This window comes from Microtus ochrogaster, assembly GCF_000317375.1.
Source record: "Microtus ochrogaster isolate Prairie Vole_2 chromosome 14 unlocalized genomic scaffold, MicOch1.0 chr14_random_1, whole genome shotgun sequence".
Classification (NCBI taxonomy): Eukaryota; Metazoa; Chordata; class Mammalia; order Rodentia; family Cricetidae; genus Microtus; species Microtus ochrogaster.
Window position 1 is genome coordinate 5034978 of NW_004949096.1, and position 20044 is coordinate 5055021.

Below are 20044 nucleotides of genomic sequence, written 5' to 3' on the forward strand. Positions count from 1 at the left end.
TCCTATCAATGCTATCTAAGGGGTCTTTTAAAACTGGTTCAGGTTTCCCTGCTGGCCAGGGGCTCCTCCCACAAAATGCCCTCGCTCTGTTTCCTGGTTCCCGCCGAGGGCTAAGATCCCTTTCACCCCTCAGAAGGGTCCCCAGGAATAGGACCCGGCTCCTCATCTGCCAGGGACCTCGCCAACCAAAGGCCCACCTCCTCGATCCAACCGCAGTGGGGCCATCTGCTCTTGGTGTTGCCTGCAGTCCCTGCAGCCTGCATCTGCCTCCACGATGGTTCCCTCCGCCCGCGGCCTGTGTCCTCTGCTGTAGCTCCAGTCTCCACCAGTCCCAGCCGGTCCCCGCAAGTCTCAGCTGGTCCCCGCTGGTCCCAGCCGGTCCCAGCCGGTCCCAGCCGGTCCCAGCCGGTCCCCGCCGGCCGCGGAGGGCGTCCTCCGGCTTCCCAAAAATTAAAGTTTTATCCCAAATCCAAAGAACAGCTTAAAACAAATTGTGGAAGGGAGGGGAGCAGAAAAAAAATGTATAGCTCAATGAAAACAATTAAAACACATTATGGTGTTAACGATAATACTGTTAATTAGATCTTTATTTAAAGGCAAATGATTAACAACCTGCATGATACTAAATGCAATCACTTGCCTAGCTGCTTAGGACAGCCCTCAGTTTTCAAAAGAGAAGATAAATGTTGAACCACAGAGAATTTCAGTAAATCCTTGAGAAGCATAAGATCCAAACCCAATTCTCTGTGTTTATATTTTATCTTATAAGGGGAGGTGCATCCAGGTATACTCTTGCCTGGAGAAAAGTTCGTTTAACATCTTTGGAAAGGCTGCCCACCTTTGCTGGAACAGGTTCTCTGATTAGTTTGAAACTCACTGATTAGGTTAAACTGGCTGGTTAGCCAGACTGACAATTAGGATAGACTGGCTGGTTAGCCAGACTGACTAGTTAGCTAGACTGACTGATTAGGCTAAACTGGCTGGTTAGCCAGACTGACTGGTCAGCTAAACTGACTGATTAGGCTAGACTAGCAGGTTAGGCTAGACTGGTTAGCCAGACTGGCCCAAGCTTCTGCCACCACACCAGCAGTTTTAAGTGGGTGCTGGGAATTGAATTCCGGTGCTCATGCTTGCAAGGTAGGCAGGCCCTTTACTGACCGAATCCTCCCCCTAGTCCCATTCATCCTAATTCTGGATTTAGTAGTGAGTTTGAGTTAAACTCCGAATGTTGGAAACCTCTATAGCAGAAAGTACAGTATAATTAACTACCCTTCGCCCACACCTTTCACCAAGTACCCACTACAGCTCTGACAATTTTCCACAGCACACAATAAATCTTGCATCTACACATTCACTAAACCCCTTCAATCCCTCTGCCTCTAGGATTATTTGGAGGCAATCTAAAACATCATATTACTTCTTCTGTTAATACTTCAGTGTGTGCAGAAAGACGTTTTGAAGCCATAGCATAGAATTGTCATAAGGCTAACTGGCAAAGGTATTAGTTTTGTAATATAGTTACATATTTTTAAGCAAAAGTCACTTTTACAGAAGCCGATTAAAGTGAAAATAAATGAATATGAATAAGACATTGGGGCTGGAGAGATGGCTCAGTGGTTAAGAGCACTGGCTGCTCTTCCAGAGGTCCTGAGTTCAATTCCCAACAACCACATGGAGGCTCACAACCATCTGTAATGGGACCTGGTGCCCTCTTCTGGCATGTGGGCATACATGGAGGCAGAATGTTGTATAATAAATAAATAAATCTTTAAAAAAAAAAGACATTGTTGAGTCTGAACCTTATAACTTAGGGGAGAGCTAATTTGTGCATTTGTATACTCCTACCCATCTTGACTATTGCCTCTCAGCCCAAGTAACAAATAGCACTGTAAACAGAGACCATTGAGGGGCCTTTATTACAGTCACACAACCATAGCCTCAGGCCATGTAACAGCCTTGGAGCTTTTAAGGCTCCTGTATTGCTAAAGCATACTGTACTTGGTGGACACAGTGATCCTAGACTATCAAGAATGCTTTAATAAAACATTAAGTGGGTAAAGAAGGTATATAAGATTCTCACACCAAGAGGTTTAATGTGGGAAATTGCCAGGGTTTAAGAGGGTTTACTGTTATAGATGCCAGATCCTGAGGTAGCTGAGGATTAATGAGAAAAATAGGGTAGTCGGGTAGTTTATTTTGGAGACGATTGAATTAAGATCATTGAGGTCAAATAATTTATTTAAGGACACTTTATTAAGAGGGAAACTCCTGGTTCAAAGCCAGTTTCTTTCCCCTTTCCTAACACCATTAGGTAATTTCTGTTAATAAATTGTTTCTCAAGCTTCCATCTCTGTGCATCTGTAAGGCAGTCAGTGTCTCGAGTTACTGATACTAAGAGTGTTTTCTGATGAAAGGTCTTAACTCGATATGCCAATACTCCATAACGACTCAAGAATGAAAATAATTCTACTAAGTCACTTTCCTTAGCTGTACATTTGTCTTCCAATGTCACTGTCTTTTTTTTTTTTCTAAAAATCTGAACAAATAGTGCTTTACCCCAGGGCTATATGACCCTGCTAGCATGTCACTTTGTAGTCACTGTGGCCTTTGCTTCACCTTTGCGTGCTGGTATTTCTTATCATATCTCAATGCCCTGTAAAAAGTCTACACATATAAATTCCATCAGATTTTGTATCTTTGAGCATTAAAGTTGTATATTGTGTCAGTCTCATTTTTCACTTATGTTGTTTCTGACAGTAATGTACATCAGGAGCTAGACAAAGCTGTATGTGCAGTTTTCCCAGGTTGAACAACATGCCCAGTTTCAGTGTCTGCCAGTTTTTCCTTGAGCGCTTTACCTAGATCCCCAATCCTTAAAAGGAGAGTGCCTCAAGGTCCTAGAAAAATACCTATTGCAGCACAGTTTGTGGATTTTTGTTATAAAAAGAACGAGGGATTTTAAGGTTGCTCTGGTGTGAACATGCTGGAGTGTGGACACAAACGCTTTTAAAGGCCAGAAAGTTCACACACCCTGACAAACTGCGTTGACAGTCGCTGCCAATGAAAGACGGTGCTCAAAGACAAGTCTCTGATAAAGTTCTCGTCCCTTAAATGCAGCCTGATGTCAAGACAGAACAAATACAGATAATCACAATTGCTAAGTTTTTATGATCTTCACCTTCTATGAGGGAGGGGGAATAATCATGGCTTCCCGCTTCTGCCTTTTCCTTTAAAAGGATCTGCCCTAGTGACACCCACACGTGTAGAGAACCAAATGGCCTACAGCACCACAGCAAACACAGTAGTCAGGAGGACGCCAGGACCTGGCAGGCGACCCGGGAGGCGCTGAGCTGACACTACCAGTGGGAACCTTGGAGCTCTAGACTGCGGAAGTCCTGGTCCACAGGCTGGGACAAAGCTCTTCACAGTCTCCAAGCGTTGCTATGACAACGCGGGACCAGGCCGGCGCTGATTGGCCAGCGGCCGCGCGCGGTGCCTGCTGGGAGAAGTCGACTCCGGTCCGGCTCGGGCCGTTTGAACTTGGCGGGCCTGATGCGGGCGGCGGGGCCATGGCGGGCTGTCTCTCCCGTCCCGCGCACACGCTTCCTGGCCCGGTGCAGGCCGGGCTCCCGGCCCTCTTCGAGCTCTGTCGCCGACCTCATAGCGGACTCCCAGGACCCGGGACTGGAGGACGTGGCGTTGACCGTGTGCTTGTCGCCGCCTCTGAGCTGCAGCAACTCCACCCTGTCCTTGTTGTCTCCCCTTGGCCACCAGAGCTTTCCTTTTGGCGAGGACGACAGTGAAGGGGAGGATGAAGAGGCAGTGGACGAAGATGCCCGTGAGTCAGAGGCCAAGGTGGCGAGCCTGGAAGGAACAACGGAGTTACAGGGGCACTCCAGGTAATCTCAAGGCCCGGCCCTCACAGCCCTTGTCAACACTCCTTAGAGTTGGTGGTCAGAACCCTTTACCGCCCACCCTCCCCACACCGCCTCTTGTCTTCTAAGTCTGCATCTCCATCCTGGAGTGCTGGGCAAATTCTTACAAAGGACCAGTGATTTCCCATGATTCTTCGTCCCTCTCCTGAGAGTGATTATTGCAATCTCCATGGAAACTTAGTGTGCATAGAAACGAGCACACAAAACTTTGCTGCCAGGAGTCTTAAAAATCCTCAAAGCACATATCGTTGACTCCAGAGCGCTTGTCAAAATGTGTAGTAGGTACGAGGTTGTAGTAAGTAGGTGCTTTTCTATAAAGAGCTGAGTATGATCACCAGACAGTAATGTGCTTACTCTGCAGGGACAGGTTAACACTGTCTGAACAGGGACATTTAATGGAATAGTGTATGTTCATCAAGTGTAACACCATCTTAATATTTTTACTTACACTGATCAATTCAGCAAACATTTACCATCTTGCCACATACTAGTGTAGGTATAGGGACGATAAACGAGATATACAAGGCTTTCACTATCGAAATGAAAGCCCAAATCAATCAATTTACAAATAATAGAACTGTATCTGAATACAGATAAAAGGTCTGACTTGTGGTTCATGACTACCTGTAACTTTAGTCCAGGAGATCTGGCACCATCCGGTGCCCTGCTGGCACCTGTGTGCTTCCACTTGATGCACATAAACTTACACGTATACATATATACACATAAATAAAAGCAAGCCTTTTAAAAGGCAGAGGAAGATACTGTGTTTCTAGGCCTGACTCAAAGGCAGACAGTTACAAGCAGTCCAGGGCTCAGTACTCAGGTTCTCCGGTCAGGTTCACTTTTCCTTATACCTATGTCTTCATTCTTGGGTATGTGGAAACGGGAGAAAAGGCCCTGTCTTTGTATTTTGAAGACAACTTCATTTTAGGATATATTCCTTGTGTTTTCTTCAGGAAGTACTTACAAGTTTCTGAATGTCAAGGGGTGTCAGGCACAGTATGGGAGATCTAAGAAACTCAGGCCAGCGAGCCCAGGCTTTTTGTATAAGCAGCAAGATAGCTCCCTTCAGTATAAGGCACCCATAGGAGAGTGGATTAGATGTGGACCCACGTGAAGTCACTCAGATGCATGAATAGCTTGGTAAGGGTGAGAGCTGAAATGTGTGTGTTGGTGAGGATGGTGGTCACATAGAGTAAGCAAGTAAGCTACTTCTCCAGACTGCTGATAGCAACAGGAAATAGGCCTTCTCTGATTAGCCTGATAGAACTTTGAATTAGAATTTTAGGAGTCTTTTCATGGGAGCTTTCAGGACAGAGTGGGTTTCACATATTTTATAAGTAAATTTGAGGGGCTGGAGAGATGGCTTAGTGGTTAAGAGCCCAGCCTGCTCTTCCAGAGGACCCGGGTTCCATTCCTAGCACACGTGTGGCAACTCGCAACTGTCTGTAACTTCAGTTCTAGGGGATCCAACACCTTCACGCAGACATACACTCAGGCAACAAAATACCAATGCACATAAAAATAATCAATTTGAAGGCTTTGATAAATACTTTGTAATAATACTCAAAAGAACCAAGCAGCATGTCATAGTTGAGCAGCAGGAGGAATAAAGGCCATCCGAATACAGCTCAACTACTAAGATTTGCATTTGCTTCCAAGAGCCAGAAAACTAAAAGGAAGCGTGCACGGGAGGAATTGGGCATATTTGGGTCTCATTTAAAAACTGAATGAGGGCGGTGGTGGCGCACGCCTTTAATCCCAGCACTCGGGAGGCAGAGGCAGGCGGATCTCTGTGAGTTCGAGGCCAGCCTGGTCTACAAGAGCTAGTTCCAGGACAGGCTCCAAAACCACAGAGAAACCCTGTCTCGAAAAACCAAAAAAAATAAAAAATAAAAAAATAAAAACTGAATGAGCTGATAACACCTAAGTTTAGCTTGCTTTCACACTTCAGCCCTGGGCCAAAGGACTAGTTAAGACTGCATCTGGAAAAAGAATGCAGACTTCGTCAGGCCTTGTGGAGACAAAGGAAAGGAGTTGCAGAATATTTGTTTCCACTGTAAAGATAGAATTCTGAGAAGAGGAAAGGCAGAGGTGCAGTCGCAAGCCAGGTACAGAGGAAGCAAGATGAGAATGCCTTACTGAGAAAAGATACCAAGCCACATGGCTAAATAGATAAGAATTATGGCTTAATCAAATTATAAGAACTAGTTGGGAAAAAAAAAACTGATCTAAGGCCAAGCTTTTGTAATTGATAATAAGTCTCTGGGTTATTTGCGGGCTGGTGATTCAAAGATAGTATGACAAGAAAGCTTGTTACAGAAAGGAATCTCACTTTTAGGGAAAAGCTATAGTGAACACAATGATATAACACATCATCCGCCTGCAGTTCAGCAAACGTGAAATCGGAAGCCTGCATCAGTTTGCTACAAGAGAAGGAACCCATTCATGAGTGTCAGGCTTAGTGGTTTGGATTGTATGCTGAAGGTGATACAGTACAGTGAAGAACTTTGAGATGATACAAGGGTTTGTTTAAGAGGCGAACCAGAATATAGCTGTTGAGTGGTTTGAAAGAAAGAGGAGAAACCATTTCTATTCAGAGCAATTATAGGGTTAGAGAAGAGAATGACTTGAAAATAATGAAGGCTGTAGAGACGACATAACAAGTGGATGAATTTCTGGCTTTGGTAACTGGTTGGGGGTGCTGGTACTCTCGCTAAGGGTTCTAAGAGAAGTGAACTTTTATTGGGAGACTGAAGGGTGAATGCTCCAATGACTGAGTTTATTTTATACTGATTTTGATAGTCTGGTGATTGGAAAAGTCTGGAACCCAAGGTAAAAGGCAGAGCTATATTGCCAATGTGGGACTAAGAAGATGTGTGATATTGGTGATGTAGGACAAGGTAAGATCATTCTGCAAAACTGAGAAAGCAGGAAGTGTATAAATAATACATCAGTGATACCTCTTTCCTACCAGAATGCAGATTCTATAAGCGTGTGAATAAATGAATAATAGCAGGAAAATGAGTGAACTGGATCTATGAGGTAGAAAATATTATATTAAGCAGTTGTTAAAGACATTGTTTGCTAGAATTAACAATATAAAAGACAAGGAACTAGTCTATAATAAACTTGATTTTAGGAGTGAAGAAGATGGGTCTGTCAGAATGCCTATCTAAGCACTATATTTAATCATCAGCCTCTCTCTCTCTCTCTCTCTCTCTCTCTCTCTCTCTCTCTCTCTCTCTCTTTCTCTCTCTCTCACACACACACACACACACAGACACACACACAGTTAAAAAGGAGGCTGGAGAGATTGCTCAGTGGTTAAGAGCTCACATTGCTGTTACAAAGGTTCTAAGTGTAGTACCCAGCATTCACAGCTGAATCACAACTGCCTGTAACCCAGCTTCAGGACATCCAGTGGCCTCTCTTGGCACTCTGCTCATGTACACTCACATGTACATACAGACACATAAACAATACGTTAACAACAACAAACACAGTACAGCCCAGTCTTTGGAGCTACTTTGGATCCTGAGCAGTCTCTCACTGGAGTCTGGTTGTTAAGTGTTCCCTAAGATTTGTGAGCTTTGTGCATCTAGCCAAGTTGCTCTGCTCTTAGATTTCCTTGGCCAGAAGAGTTACAGAAGATGTATATGGTGGAAATATAGACTGACAGGAGACCACTAGGGTGGGGAGTTATGGATGCTCTAAGATAATTGGCATAGGGAATCAACTATAATATTAACTTGGGTGTAGTTCTTTGTAGTTCATGCTGCATACTTAGTATGCTCCAGACCCTGGGTTCAGTTTGCAGCTAGAGAAAACAGAAAAGTGCATAGTAATAGAGAGTTGTCATTTTCTTGGTAACTTTGTATTTAAAACAATTTCAAATTTACAAAAAGTTGAAAGAGAATCTTACAATTTTCCATTTACCTTATACACAGAATTCCTGATTGTTAGCACATTTGCCTTATGCTTGCTCAGTGTGTGTGCACATTATTTTTTCCTTTGTATGGTTTAAGGAAGGAAAAGGGAAAGGGTCTGGTTAGGATTACATGTGGTAATTAGCTGTCTAAATAGGATTTGAGACAGATGGATTGGGTTTGGGATACTCCTATGGCTTCTTAAATAGTGTGGTTTAGAAATAAAGGCAGTTTGATGATAAACTAATTCAAAGATTGAGTTTTATAATTTTAATAGAAATTAGGTCTAATTCATATGGATTTGTAAAAATCAAGCTGTTAGCCATGTCCCATTTTGCTTCTATTGTACAGCTAAGTGAATTGTACTCTAGAAAAGAAAAGTTCTCTGTGGCGAGTACTGCACTTTGTTCTCTTGTAGCTGTGAAGCTGGGTCCCAGGATACACAAGAGCAGAAGCAGATGCAGTTACGGGAAAGCAGCCTGACACCGTGGGAGATGTGGTTTGTTGGCAAAGAAAAAGAAGAGCGTGGCCGACTACAACAGAAAGTCCTGGAGGTAAAACTACACAACGATCTTGTCATTGAATCCTGAGTTCATAGACTGACTACTTTTATCAGTGTTAATGCTGTTGTCCTTGAAATAATGTTTGTGCTGTTGCATAGGGAGTACTATGTCAGTTTTAGTAAATCTTATTTAGAAATAGTATTTTCTCACCAGTGGTAGTAGCAAACATCTTTAATTCCAGCACTTGGTAGGCGGAGACAGGCTACTCAGAGAAAACCTGTCTCAAAAAAACAGAGAAAGAGAGAAAGGGAGAAAGACTATTTTCTCATTAGGAGAGGGTCTGAAAACAAGCTAAGTACCATTAAGAAATGAGGCTTCTTCAGCACCTGTGGATAGTCTGATACTATGGTATGTAGCAGTCCAGATTTTCTTTTTTAAATTAAAGAGTAACTAACTGTAAAGGATGTCCAGATCCACAGATATGAAAGCCTATATACAAAATGGCATAACACTTATCAGTAACCAATACATATCTCTTTTCATACTTTAAATCATCTCTAGATTGTTTATATTATTGAATATAATGTAAATACTGTGTTAGTAGTTGTTATGCTGTAGTCTTTAGGGGCTGATATAAGAAAAACTGTCTATAATATGAGCACAATTTTCTCTGTATAGTTTTGATCCATTCTTAGTTGAATTCATAAAACCAGTGTACTATGTACTAATGTGTATAAACAGGCACATCCAATGGAACCTTAGCGTATGTCCATTTAACTGGAAGAAATCTAACTGTATAATGAGTACAGAAATGACAGAAGCTGAAGCAGAGACAACTACCCCTCACCTCACAAAGAGCGTTTCCTAAAGTGAGTGTGTCCTGGGCACCTGCTGGGTTTTAGGTGTTCATGTTTCTCTGCTCTCAGCATTGCTCATGGACATTTTTCTGTGTGCGATGCGAATCTTTTTTTGAACTCTGTCTAGATTCAAAAAAACAAATTAGTTTTAGATTTGTATAGTTTGACATTCTCCAAACTCATTATCCAAACTTTCTATCCTTTTCTTTCTTTTTTTTTTTTTTTTTTGACTATAGAGCTCTGACTGTCCAAGAAATCAGTATGTAGACCAGGCTCCAGGCTGTCCTCACAGAGATCCACTTGCCTCTGCTTCCTGAGTACTGGAATTAAAAGTATGCACAACTATGCCCACTCAACCTTTCTATTTTACTTAATTCTTCATATCTAAACATCGAGGTCAAAGAATATTAAAGGGTACTTCTGATTTTTAAGGAAATAGAATCAAACTTTTTTTTTTCCTTTGATTGAGACAGTTTCTCTGTGAAACAGCCTTGGCTCTTCTGGAACTCTCTATGTAGATCAGGCTGGCCTCACAGATATCTGCTTGCCTCTGCCTCCCACATGCTGGGATTAAAGGTGTTCACCAACACTACCCAGTTTATGCGCCACTACCGCCTGGCATTATAACGTGCATTTTCTGACTGTTAGATATCAGTATATTTCCATATCATTGAAAATACATCTTTGTTCTGAGAATTTAAGCAAGGGCCTTGAACATGCTAGCCAAGTGCTCTTCCCTTTGTGTTACTCTCCCAGTCCTTATTTAATATTTTTAGTATCATTTTAAAGTGGTTTCCTGATAATATTATAAAGAGAATGTATTATTGTATCAAAATTTGTTCACTATGTAGAAATTTTAGTTTATTTTCATCTGTTAGTAAACATGTTAACATCAAAATCATGGAAACTAAAGCCTTTATAGTATTGGAATAATTCCTTATCAGTTTTATAACTAATTGTTTCTGTGTTAAATTTCTAACTAGGTAGGTAGACAGTCACAACTCAGGTGGCTTGGCATAACTCAAATGGTTACAGCTACCAATCCATTTGGCTGGTTCCTATTATAGGCTACTCTGTATTAATGCTTTTTTATTTATTTTGCATATTAATTTGTATTTTTGAGACCCCAGATGATAGTCTTATCTTACCTTCTTAGCCTAGCATATTTCTCCCCCCCTCACAGTACTGGGTATCAAATCTAGGTCCCTGTACATGGTAGAAAAAGATTCTGCTACCCACCCACACCCATAGTCTCAGTACAGTAACCCTTAAAAATATTTGTTGAGGTCTGAAGATGTAGCTTAATTGGTAGAATACTTACCTAGCATTCATGAAGCCCTGGGTCCTTTCCCAGAATGGCATACTGCGATGACGGTACGTGCCTGTTTCTCAACCTGCAATTCCAGTATTTAGGAACTGCAGTTGGAAGGATCAGAAGTTCAAGGTCATCTGGAGGAGATTTTTTTGTTGTTGTTAGTGGCGGTGTTGGGTTTTTTTTTTGTGGTGGTTTTTGTTTTTTTTTTTTTTAAAGAAATACCCACAGTAACAAATCTATTCTTTTTGTCACACAGAAAACGAATATGTGTATACATATGTATCTGAAATGTCTCAGTTTTATGCGACAGCATAAATGTATTTTGGGTTTGCTTGTTTTTAACCCATTGAATTGATATTAGACTCACAGTCTGATTTATGACTTTGTGGTAAAACAGAGGTCAATGAGCTATTTATGACTTTGTCTGGACCCTCCAACAAATTACTTGTTAAGAAAAAAGGAGTTATTTCAAATTATTTTTACTCAGTATACAAAGCAAGAAGTTTCTTAAATTAGAGAAAAGTAGTAAGAAAATCTGAACTGTGGAGTCATATAGAACTAGACTGATATTTTCTTTTTACATCCCAACTGCACTACCCCCCAGCCCCGCCATAGACTCATCCTCCTTTTCAGAAAAGGGCATCAGCCAGCCATGGCATATCAAGTGACACTATGATCTTTCTCCTTTTGAGGCTGGATGAGGCAGTCCGGTAGGAAGAAAGGTTCTCAAAGCAGGCAACAGAGTCAGAGTTGGCCCCTGCTCCCACTGTTAGAAGTCGCACAAGAGGACCAAGCCTCACAACTGTAACACATATGCAGAGGGCCTAGGTCAGACCCATGCAGTCTCCCTGGCTTGTGTTTCAGTCTCTGTGAGCCCCTATGAGCCCAGGTTAGTTCATTTGGTAGGTTTTCTTGTAGTTTCCTTGACCCCTCTGGCTCCTCCAATCCTTCTTCCCCGTATTGAGGAGCATTCCCCAAAGAGCTCCATCTTACATTTGGCTGTGGGTCTCTGTATCTGTTTCCATCAGTGGCTGTGTGAAGAAGCTCTGATGACAATCAAACAAAGTATCAATCTATGAGTATAGCAGAATATCACTGGGAGTCAGGTCACTGACTTTTTTTCCTATTCATGTTTAGTTCTCTCATAGGTCTCTGGACTGTCTATGCTCTGGGTCCTGGCCCTCCATGGGCTTCCTCTCATGGTATGCTCTCACACTGGACCAGTCATTAGTTGGCCACTCCCACAGTTTCTGTGCCACCTTTACGTTAGCACATCTTATAGACAGGGCAAATTTTAGGTCAGAGGTTTTGTGATTGGTTTAGTGTCCCAGTCCTTTCACCGAAAGTCTTACCTGGTAAGGCTGAAATTTTAACTTGGGAAAGTTGTTTACATTCTCTTGGCCTTGGGCTCTTCATCTGCAAATCAGACATTAGCAGTAGAGGACTGGTTAATAGCATACAAACTTAGACTTTGAGCATATTCTCCAGTGCTGTGGTGAAGGGGAGAACATGCTGTTGGGATATGGCCAGATGTATAGAAAGCACTCAGTACAGCTTAGCTGCTACTGAGTATGAAAGGCGGTAATTAATATAAAGTCCATGCCACAATGATTAAGCAGAGGGTATAATTATTTGTAAGGATTAAATCTTTTTCATGTTATGAATTATTTGGCCTTTCTCATGCTACCTTATTACTTAACTCTTACATGACTAAGGTATTTTTGTCTGAATCTTATGTTCCGGGCATGCCAGGGATATCATCATGTAGGCCGACCCTACTAAAGCTAAAAAAACCCAGGAAGATAGAGAAGTAACTTGGTTGAAGTTTCAGTTAGTATTAAAGTTAGGACTGGAATTGATTACTAATATAAGTGCATTTTCCTACAATATCAAGATGTATTTTAAAAGTAAATGAGTCAGCCTTAATATTTATTTAATATTCAGTGTATTTTTTACATCCCCGATTGTCTGACCTCAAACTCAATGTTCTTCCTGCCTCACCTCCCAAATGTTGGGATTTTGATTAGTAAGCTCCTACAGTTAGCTTAACTATTTAATTATTTAATTTATACAAAATAAACTGATTAAAACAGATCCTCTGGAATTAGACCACTAGGGAGGTCAGTGGTAGCATTTTCTAGGTATTACTGGGTCTTCTTTAGCCCTTAAATTAACTGAAAATTGACAACTATAAAACAGGACATAAGATCTGAGTAACCCCCTCTGCAATTGTTCATTATTCAAAGAACCTTTAAAAGAAAATAAGTATGGTCATCCATACCTAGTTGTACATCTACACTGTGAAACTGCTTTCAACTGTGAGGACATGGCTTTACAGGGCAAGATGGTGGGGTGGAGATGTTAGAAAAGTAGAGAGTGGTATCAGTTTCTTCTTTCTGAGAAAACTGGCATAAATTGAACACTGTGAAGCAAGACTTCATGGCAAAGGGGTGATTTAGAGTTCTCAATGACAAAGGCTGGTAACAGTGATTAATGGCTTGAAAACTATTCTGAGGAAAACTGACTAGGAAATTACTGAAGTACATGTTATAAGGGGAAGACCATCTGGAGTTATGTCAGAAAACAGGAGAAAAATATACAGTATACACACTCATGTGTATGCATACGAATACATATGCATATACAAGTCTTTACATACAGATCTGATAGTTATGTAAACATAATTTTCCATAACATCCCTGATTTTATTTTTAAGAGTAATTCGTTGGTTGAGGAGATAGCACTGTCCACAAAGTGCGCTGTGCACACACCCAGGCCCAAGTGTGATTTCCCAGACTTTTAAAAAAGCCATTTGTGCTGGGTGCTAGAGGTGCACACCTTTAATCCCAGCACTTGGGAGGCAGAGGCAGGCGGATCTCTGTGAGTTTGAGGTCAGCCTGCTCTACAGAGTGAGTTTCAGGATAGCCAGAGTGATCTCTAAGAATCAAAAAACCAAAAGAAAAAAAGAAAAGAAAAAAAAAGGAAAAGTGATGTGGGATGTCCTTCTGTATGTGTTGCTTTTATTGGTTAATGAATAAAGCTGTTTTGTCCATTGACTTAGCAGAATTTGTCCAAAGTCAGGTAGGAAATCTGAACAGAGAGATAGAGAGAGAGTAGGTGGAGTCTGGGAGACATCATGTATCTGCTGAAGGACATAAGTGCCAGAACCTTACAGTAGGCCACAGCCTCATGGTGATGCACAGATTAATAGAAATGAGTTAATTTAAGATATAAGAGCTAGGTAGAAATATGCCTAAGCAGCTGGCCAAACAGTGTTGTTAGTAATATAGTTTCTGTGTGAGTATTCGGGTCTGGGCAGCCAGGAAACAAAGCTCAGTCTCTGATTACATGTGGGGGCTGGAGAGATGGCTCTGTGATTCCAGAGGACCAGGGTTCAATTCCTAGCACTGTAAGGCAGCTCACAACTATCTGTGACGCCAATTATAGAAAATCTGACATTCTCAACACAGCTATACATGCAAGCAAAACACCAATAAATGCTCATAAAATGAAATAAATGATTTTAAAAGCGACCCTATCTCAAACAAAGCAACAAAAAGCCACTTGTGGTAGAGTGTGCTTATCAATCCAGTGCTAGGGAAACAGAGCTGGGACCTAAAAAAGCAAGGTGGGGCTGGTGAGTTCACTCAGTGGGTAAAGGGGCTTGCCTAACAGCCTGATGACCTAGGTTTGATCCTCAGATCCCACAGTGGAAGGGCTAAACCGACTCTTGAAAGCTGTCCTCTGGCTTCCACATGCATCACGTGAGCACTTGCATATATATAGGCACCCACATATGCTCGTGCGCGCACACACACACACACACACACACACACACACACACACACACACACACTACCACCACCACCCAGTTCTTGTTAGTTATATATAGCAAGCATTCTATAAAAAATGTATTGCATGAGTAATCAAGGAATAGCTAGTTAGTAAAAAAAAAAGTCTTAATACCAAGATAAAAATTTGCTTTTAGAGGGACATTGTTTAAAAGTTGAGAGTTATGGAGTGAAGGAGGCAGCTGTCTTCTATCCAGTAGAATTTAGACAAGCACTCATGATAGACAGCTTGTGGTTTTGTTCTGAAGTCCAAAACCTTTGTTTCTGTCTACATCTTATCTTCATTTAAGATACTGGAATTAGTCTGGGAGAAAATTGCCCTTCTTATTGCTCTGTATGCTCAGAGAGGTAGGTCTCAGGGAAAGGGGAGCCTGGGTGAGAGAGTAGACCAATGGAAGGTGTGTAAATGTATCTGATTATTAATAACTAAGGAGAGGGGCCAGATAGCAGTCATTGAGTGGAGAATCTTAGAGAAGTCTAGTTTGAGCAGTTTTCTTAACCAATGCATAGATTTAATTGATGAGTAGCAGGTTATGTGGTATTTTATTGGCCAGAGTTTCTTCATTTGTTTCTCCCGAGGAAATGCCCAGACACGTTGATTTTAGTGACAGCGAAGCAGTTGGGTAATCCGGGATCTGAACATGGTTTTGTTTTATATCCTAGCAGCTGAAAAATCAATGAAGAAAACTCCAAATGCCTTTTTTTTTCCTCTAAGAAAGTAAATAGCTTCTTTACATTTCTTTAGTGTAGCTATGACTTAAAAATTTAAGGATTATTTCATTCTTATCCTTTATTTTCATCAAGAATCTATTTTTTTTAAATAACTGTAAAGTGAAAGTTATAATTCTCTTGAGCTACTGCCAGGAGCTCACAGTTGATGCCAAAATTTATGCATGGGAAAGTTGATTTCAATTTGGGTAATTTTGCTGAAGGTTAGTCTAAGAAACTAGTGTTTTACCACTAACCAATTGTGTGTGTTCCTGCAGAATGACTTATGTGTGGTACCAGTGTTTTCTTTTACCCTACAGTTACTTAAATAAGATATTGTCACTATGGTATATGTTCTATAAGAGAAATTGTGTTCATGTTTAATTTAGTCTCAGCCTTTTTTTTTTCAATTATGTGATTTGGGTATGTCTATTAAGTGCTGCTCTTTGTTTAAATAAAATCCCATAGGAATTAAATCAACAAATAGAAAAAAGAAAAGAAATGGAAGAACGTGAAAAAAGAAAGATAATCGCTGAAGAAAAGCACAAGGAATGGGTTCAGAAGAAAAATGAACAGGTAAAAAGAAATACAAATACATGTACATACTTCACATCTTTGCAATGTCTTTCTTCCTCCCCCATTATCTAAGATTAGTCATCTTTTGCTTTTTGTTTTTAATTTGTTGGGTTTTCCCCCTGTTTTCATAGATAGTTATCAAGGGTCTTATCTTCTGCCCTTTGCCTTCTACTTTTTCCCTGTGACTTCTACTGGTATCTCCCTGCCATGACTAAGGCTATTTTTAGTGTAATTAGTAGAATTTCATGGTCTTGGACTTTCACACTGGCACTTCTAAGTTGTAACACCTGGAGCAGCCAATGACAAGGTGCCATTGTCCCTTTATAGAGCTATAGTTGGACTTTGTGTCACTAGCTCCTGAAAAATGACACAGAGACTTCTTGTTAAGTATGCAAGCTTGGCCTTAGCTTACACTTGTTCCCAACTAACTCTTAAAACTTAAATTTAACCCATTTATATTAATCTATATTCTGCCATGTGGCTCATTACCTCTCCTCTCAATGCTGTATGTCCAACTTCCTCACATCTGGCAAATTTCCCGCACCTCCAATTCTTTCCCAGAGTTCCTATCTCTCTCTGGAAGTTCCACCTGTCTTCGTCTCCTGCCTACTTATTGGCTATTCAGCTCTTATTAAGCCAATCAGAAGGTGCCTTGGGCAAGTGAGGTTAAACAGACATTTTCATACAGTGTACAAAAAGATTATCCCAATAAAGAACCTTCCAGCTTCTTTATTTTTCTTACTACTTCTGTCTCAGTCACTGAGGCATAATCACAATTCTTGTTGCTAAACATTTCCTTTTTATGATTGCTTCTGAGTAGTCTCATTGCCTCTTGAACATCATTGTTTCCTCCTCTGCTCTAGAACACAAGCTCAAGGTCTTCTGTCTCATTCTGCAGCGTCTTTTATTGTGGTGCAGGTCAGCATTGCAGATGAGTTACTCGGAAATAGTACTGAGTGAATAGAGTCATCTGTCCCTGCCAGATTATTTTCGCTGAAGTCTGAATGACATTCCCTAGTTTTCATGTCTCCTCTCTGTCTTCTGAGATTTTTAGAACTCCAGCCTGGCTGGCTAATACACTTCACTGTGCTCTTTGATCCAGACTTCCCCTTAAGCATTTCTCCCAAGTGTGCTTCCCTTTTATCTATGATTTGCTTCTGCTGGGCTTCTGTTAGAGAGCACATGAGATAGCCACAGCCCATCTTCTTTTAGGATAGTTTTACTGAAAATTTTGAGGGGGAAAAAATGGCTTATATGAAGGCAAACACAGATAAAGAAATAAGCATTTTATTTATTTATTTAAGAAATTTAGTCTTGTAGACGGAAATTTCTGTTCCACCTGGTCCCGCAGCTGTTCAGTTCCAAATAAACACACGGAGGCTTATATTTATTATAAACTGTTTCACCTATTGCTCAGACTTATTACTAACTAGCTCTTACAACTTAAAGTAACCCATTATTCTTATATAAGGTTAGCCACATGGCTTGGTGTCTTTTCTCAGTAAGCCATTTCATCTTGCTTCCTCTATGTCTGGCCTGCAACTGTGTTTTTGTCTTTTCATAGAATTCTCCTAGTCTGGTCACCCTGCCTATATTTCCTGCCTGACTACTAACTAATCATAATTTTATTAATCCAATACAGTGACAAATCTTTACAGTGTACAAGAGCATTGCCTTATAGGATGAGTATAGAGCTTTGGCTGTGTTTTCTAGCCTCCAGGAATAAATACATACCCCAGAGAGATTTTGAGAATGCATCATTTCTTACTTTTTTTCATTTCCTTAGGATTTTTTCTTTAAGATTGATTTGTATGTGTGCACACGCGTGTGCACACATATGCTCAAAGCTAAAAGATGATCATCATCGGAACCCTTGAACCTGGAGTGACAGGTGGCTGGGAGTTGCCTGATATAGCTGATATAGGTGCTGGGAACTGAATTCTGGCCCTCTGAAATAGTAACAAAATCTCTTTTAACTGTTGAGATATCTTTCTAGGCCCCTTGGTTTTATTGTTGTGTTTGCTTTTAAGCACTTATAGAACAGACTTGATTGAGTTTGCTTTTTTATTTCCAATTTATTTACTTTTTGACAGCTTTATATATCATAACCCATTCTCGTTACATTCATCTCTCTCCCCTCTTTTATCCTTTCTCTGCCCTCACCAGCTCTTCGTCCCACCAAATTCCCATCCCTCTTTCGTGTCTTTTTGTTTTTGCTTTTGTTCCACTGGGTTTGACAAGGGTCACTCAAATGGGCTTGGATATGACACTGTCCTTTGAAGTATGAGTAACTAGCCAGTTGCTATCATTGAAATAATGATGTCCTCTCTTCCACGTCCTTTGATTGCTCTTAGTTCCCTGGGCAGGGCGGGACAGGCCTCATGAGCCCTGTCTTCACCTATTACTGGTTTAGTCTTGTATGGACTGTATGCAGGCAACCGCAGCTGCTGTGAGTATATGCATGTCACAGCCGTGCTATGCTCATAAGACAACATTTCATAGCCCTCCTAACTATGGTTCACCTCTTACATCCTTTTCAGTCCTGGCTCGGTGTTCCCTGTGCATATATATGACTGCCTTGTTTAATGCTGAACACGCCGTCATTTGTTCTCAGCAGTTTGACTAGGGAATAGTGCCTTAACTGCTGTTAGCTACAGAGAGAAACCTTTTTGGATGAAGACTGAAGACAGCACTAGCACATGACTATGAGCATAAATATTTAAGAGTTAGTTTGATAACATGTCCACTTAATAAGACAGAAGTCATGGGCTCATCCCCAGTGCCTATGAACTTTCCAGCCATAGGTTTGACCAGGTCCACAGCTCTCTTAGAGAGCAAGCCTCAGATACAGTATAAAGTAAGTTGGTTACCCCGATAACAGTTGTACTAGTGAGCACCAGTTAGTAATGTAGCATGTAAAGACTTGCACTGGGGAGGGCCATTACTGACTTTTCTCCCCCAGTTGCTTACAGAGCAGCTTTTAGCACTGTGAGGCTTAGACAGCAGGGAGGACACTTCCACCTCAGTTCTGGTATGGCTGCTTGGTTTCCACAACCAAAGTGTGTGGTGTCTTCAGCAAAAGGGTCTTAGCATCCTACTCTGGTGGGTATAATCTGTACAGTTTGAAGGCCTCTCCCACCTGGCATTGGGATTTTCTTAGAATAACCAAGGCTTCTGGGATCAACACATTTTTCCTGTACATAGTACCTCATCAAGGTGGACGCTCCTTTGATATGGTAGAAATTCTTTTTTTCCCTTTCCTTTCTTTTATTTTCTTCTTCTTTTTTTTTTTTTTTCTTGATTTTTCAAGACAGGATTTCTCTCTGTATCAGCTCTGGCTGTCCTGGAACTCACTCTGTAGAGCAGGGTGACCTCAAACTCACAGAGATCCATCTGCCTCTGCCTTCCAAGTGCTGGGATTAAAGGTGTGCACCATCACTGCCCAGCTCAAAATTCTTTCTTATGAATCTGGTAAATTTGCAGCCCTGTTAGTGACTTTGCTATATATTCTCCCTGTGTATATCTGTATTTGCCAGGAAAGCTTTTTTATATTATATACATGCCTTCATTTCTTTTTTATTTTCAAGATCCTTTAAAACCTGAATAATTTTTATCCACTATTAGATTTAGCATAATGCTTTGGTTATGATATATGAGCTTTTTGTTCAATAAACTAATGGTTATATTCTTTCTTTTGTATGTGTATGTGTTATGTTATGTGTGTATAAATCCCTGGGCCTCAAGAATGCTACTATACAGTTACATTCCCACCTCTTCTTTCATTTTTTTTGTAATTATTTTTAAAATAAAAAATAGGCCCTAAAAATTGAACCCAGGGCTTTGTGTTAAGCTAGCACTGAACCATTGAGCTGTGTACTCTTAGCCCCTATTTCAATTTAATACACACTTGTGTTGAATCATATATCATGAAGTTTTAAGCTACTGGGGCTGGGGGTGTATTTCAGTAACAGAATGCTTGCCTGAGTATGCAGGCCCTGAGTTAACTCCTCAACAAGCAAGCTTACAAGCAGTCAAATGATGGGGGGGAGATAAATGAAGAAAATGTTATTGTAAATTTGTCTTGTAGTTCTTTGTTTATAATGGTGCTGGTTATAATCTACTTTTATGAATTGAAACAAATATTTAATTTGCAGGACATAGATTTAAAATGTTTAATTATAATTCTGTCCTTACTGTTAACTTTCATGCCTAGTTGTGTTCCTAAGAGGACCAATAGCTGCAGGTGGGTATGAGTATAAGAAGGGATTGGCTAGTTGTGTATGTCTGCACATTTCTGCCTTCCTTCAGTTGTGTATGTCTGCACATTTCTGCCTTCCTTCAGTTGTGTATGTCTGCACATTTCTGCC

General features: G+C 40.8%; 1 protein-coding gene across 1 annotated transcript in view; it reads left to right on the plus strand.

The window, feature by feature from the left end:
- Positions 1–3503: 3503 nt before the first annotated feature.
- Positions 3504–20044, plus strand: part of Ccdc34 (coiled-coil domain containing 34) — a 26681-nt gene continuing 10140 nt past the window's right edge. The window contains exons 1-3 of the mRNA XM_005364055.3: positions 3504–3899; positions 8286–8421; positions 15570–15677. Coding sequence (XP_005364112.2) covers positions 3553–3899; positions 8286–8421; positions 15570–15677 — 591 coding nt within the window. The 5' untranslated portion in view covers positions 3504–3552. The remainder of the gene's footprint in view (positions 3900–8285; positions 8422–15569; positions 15678–20044) is intronic.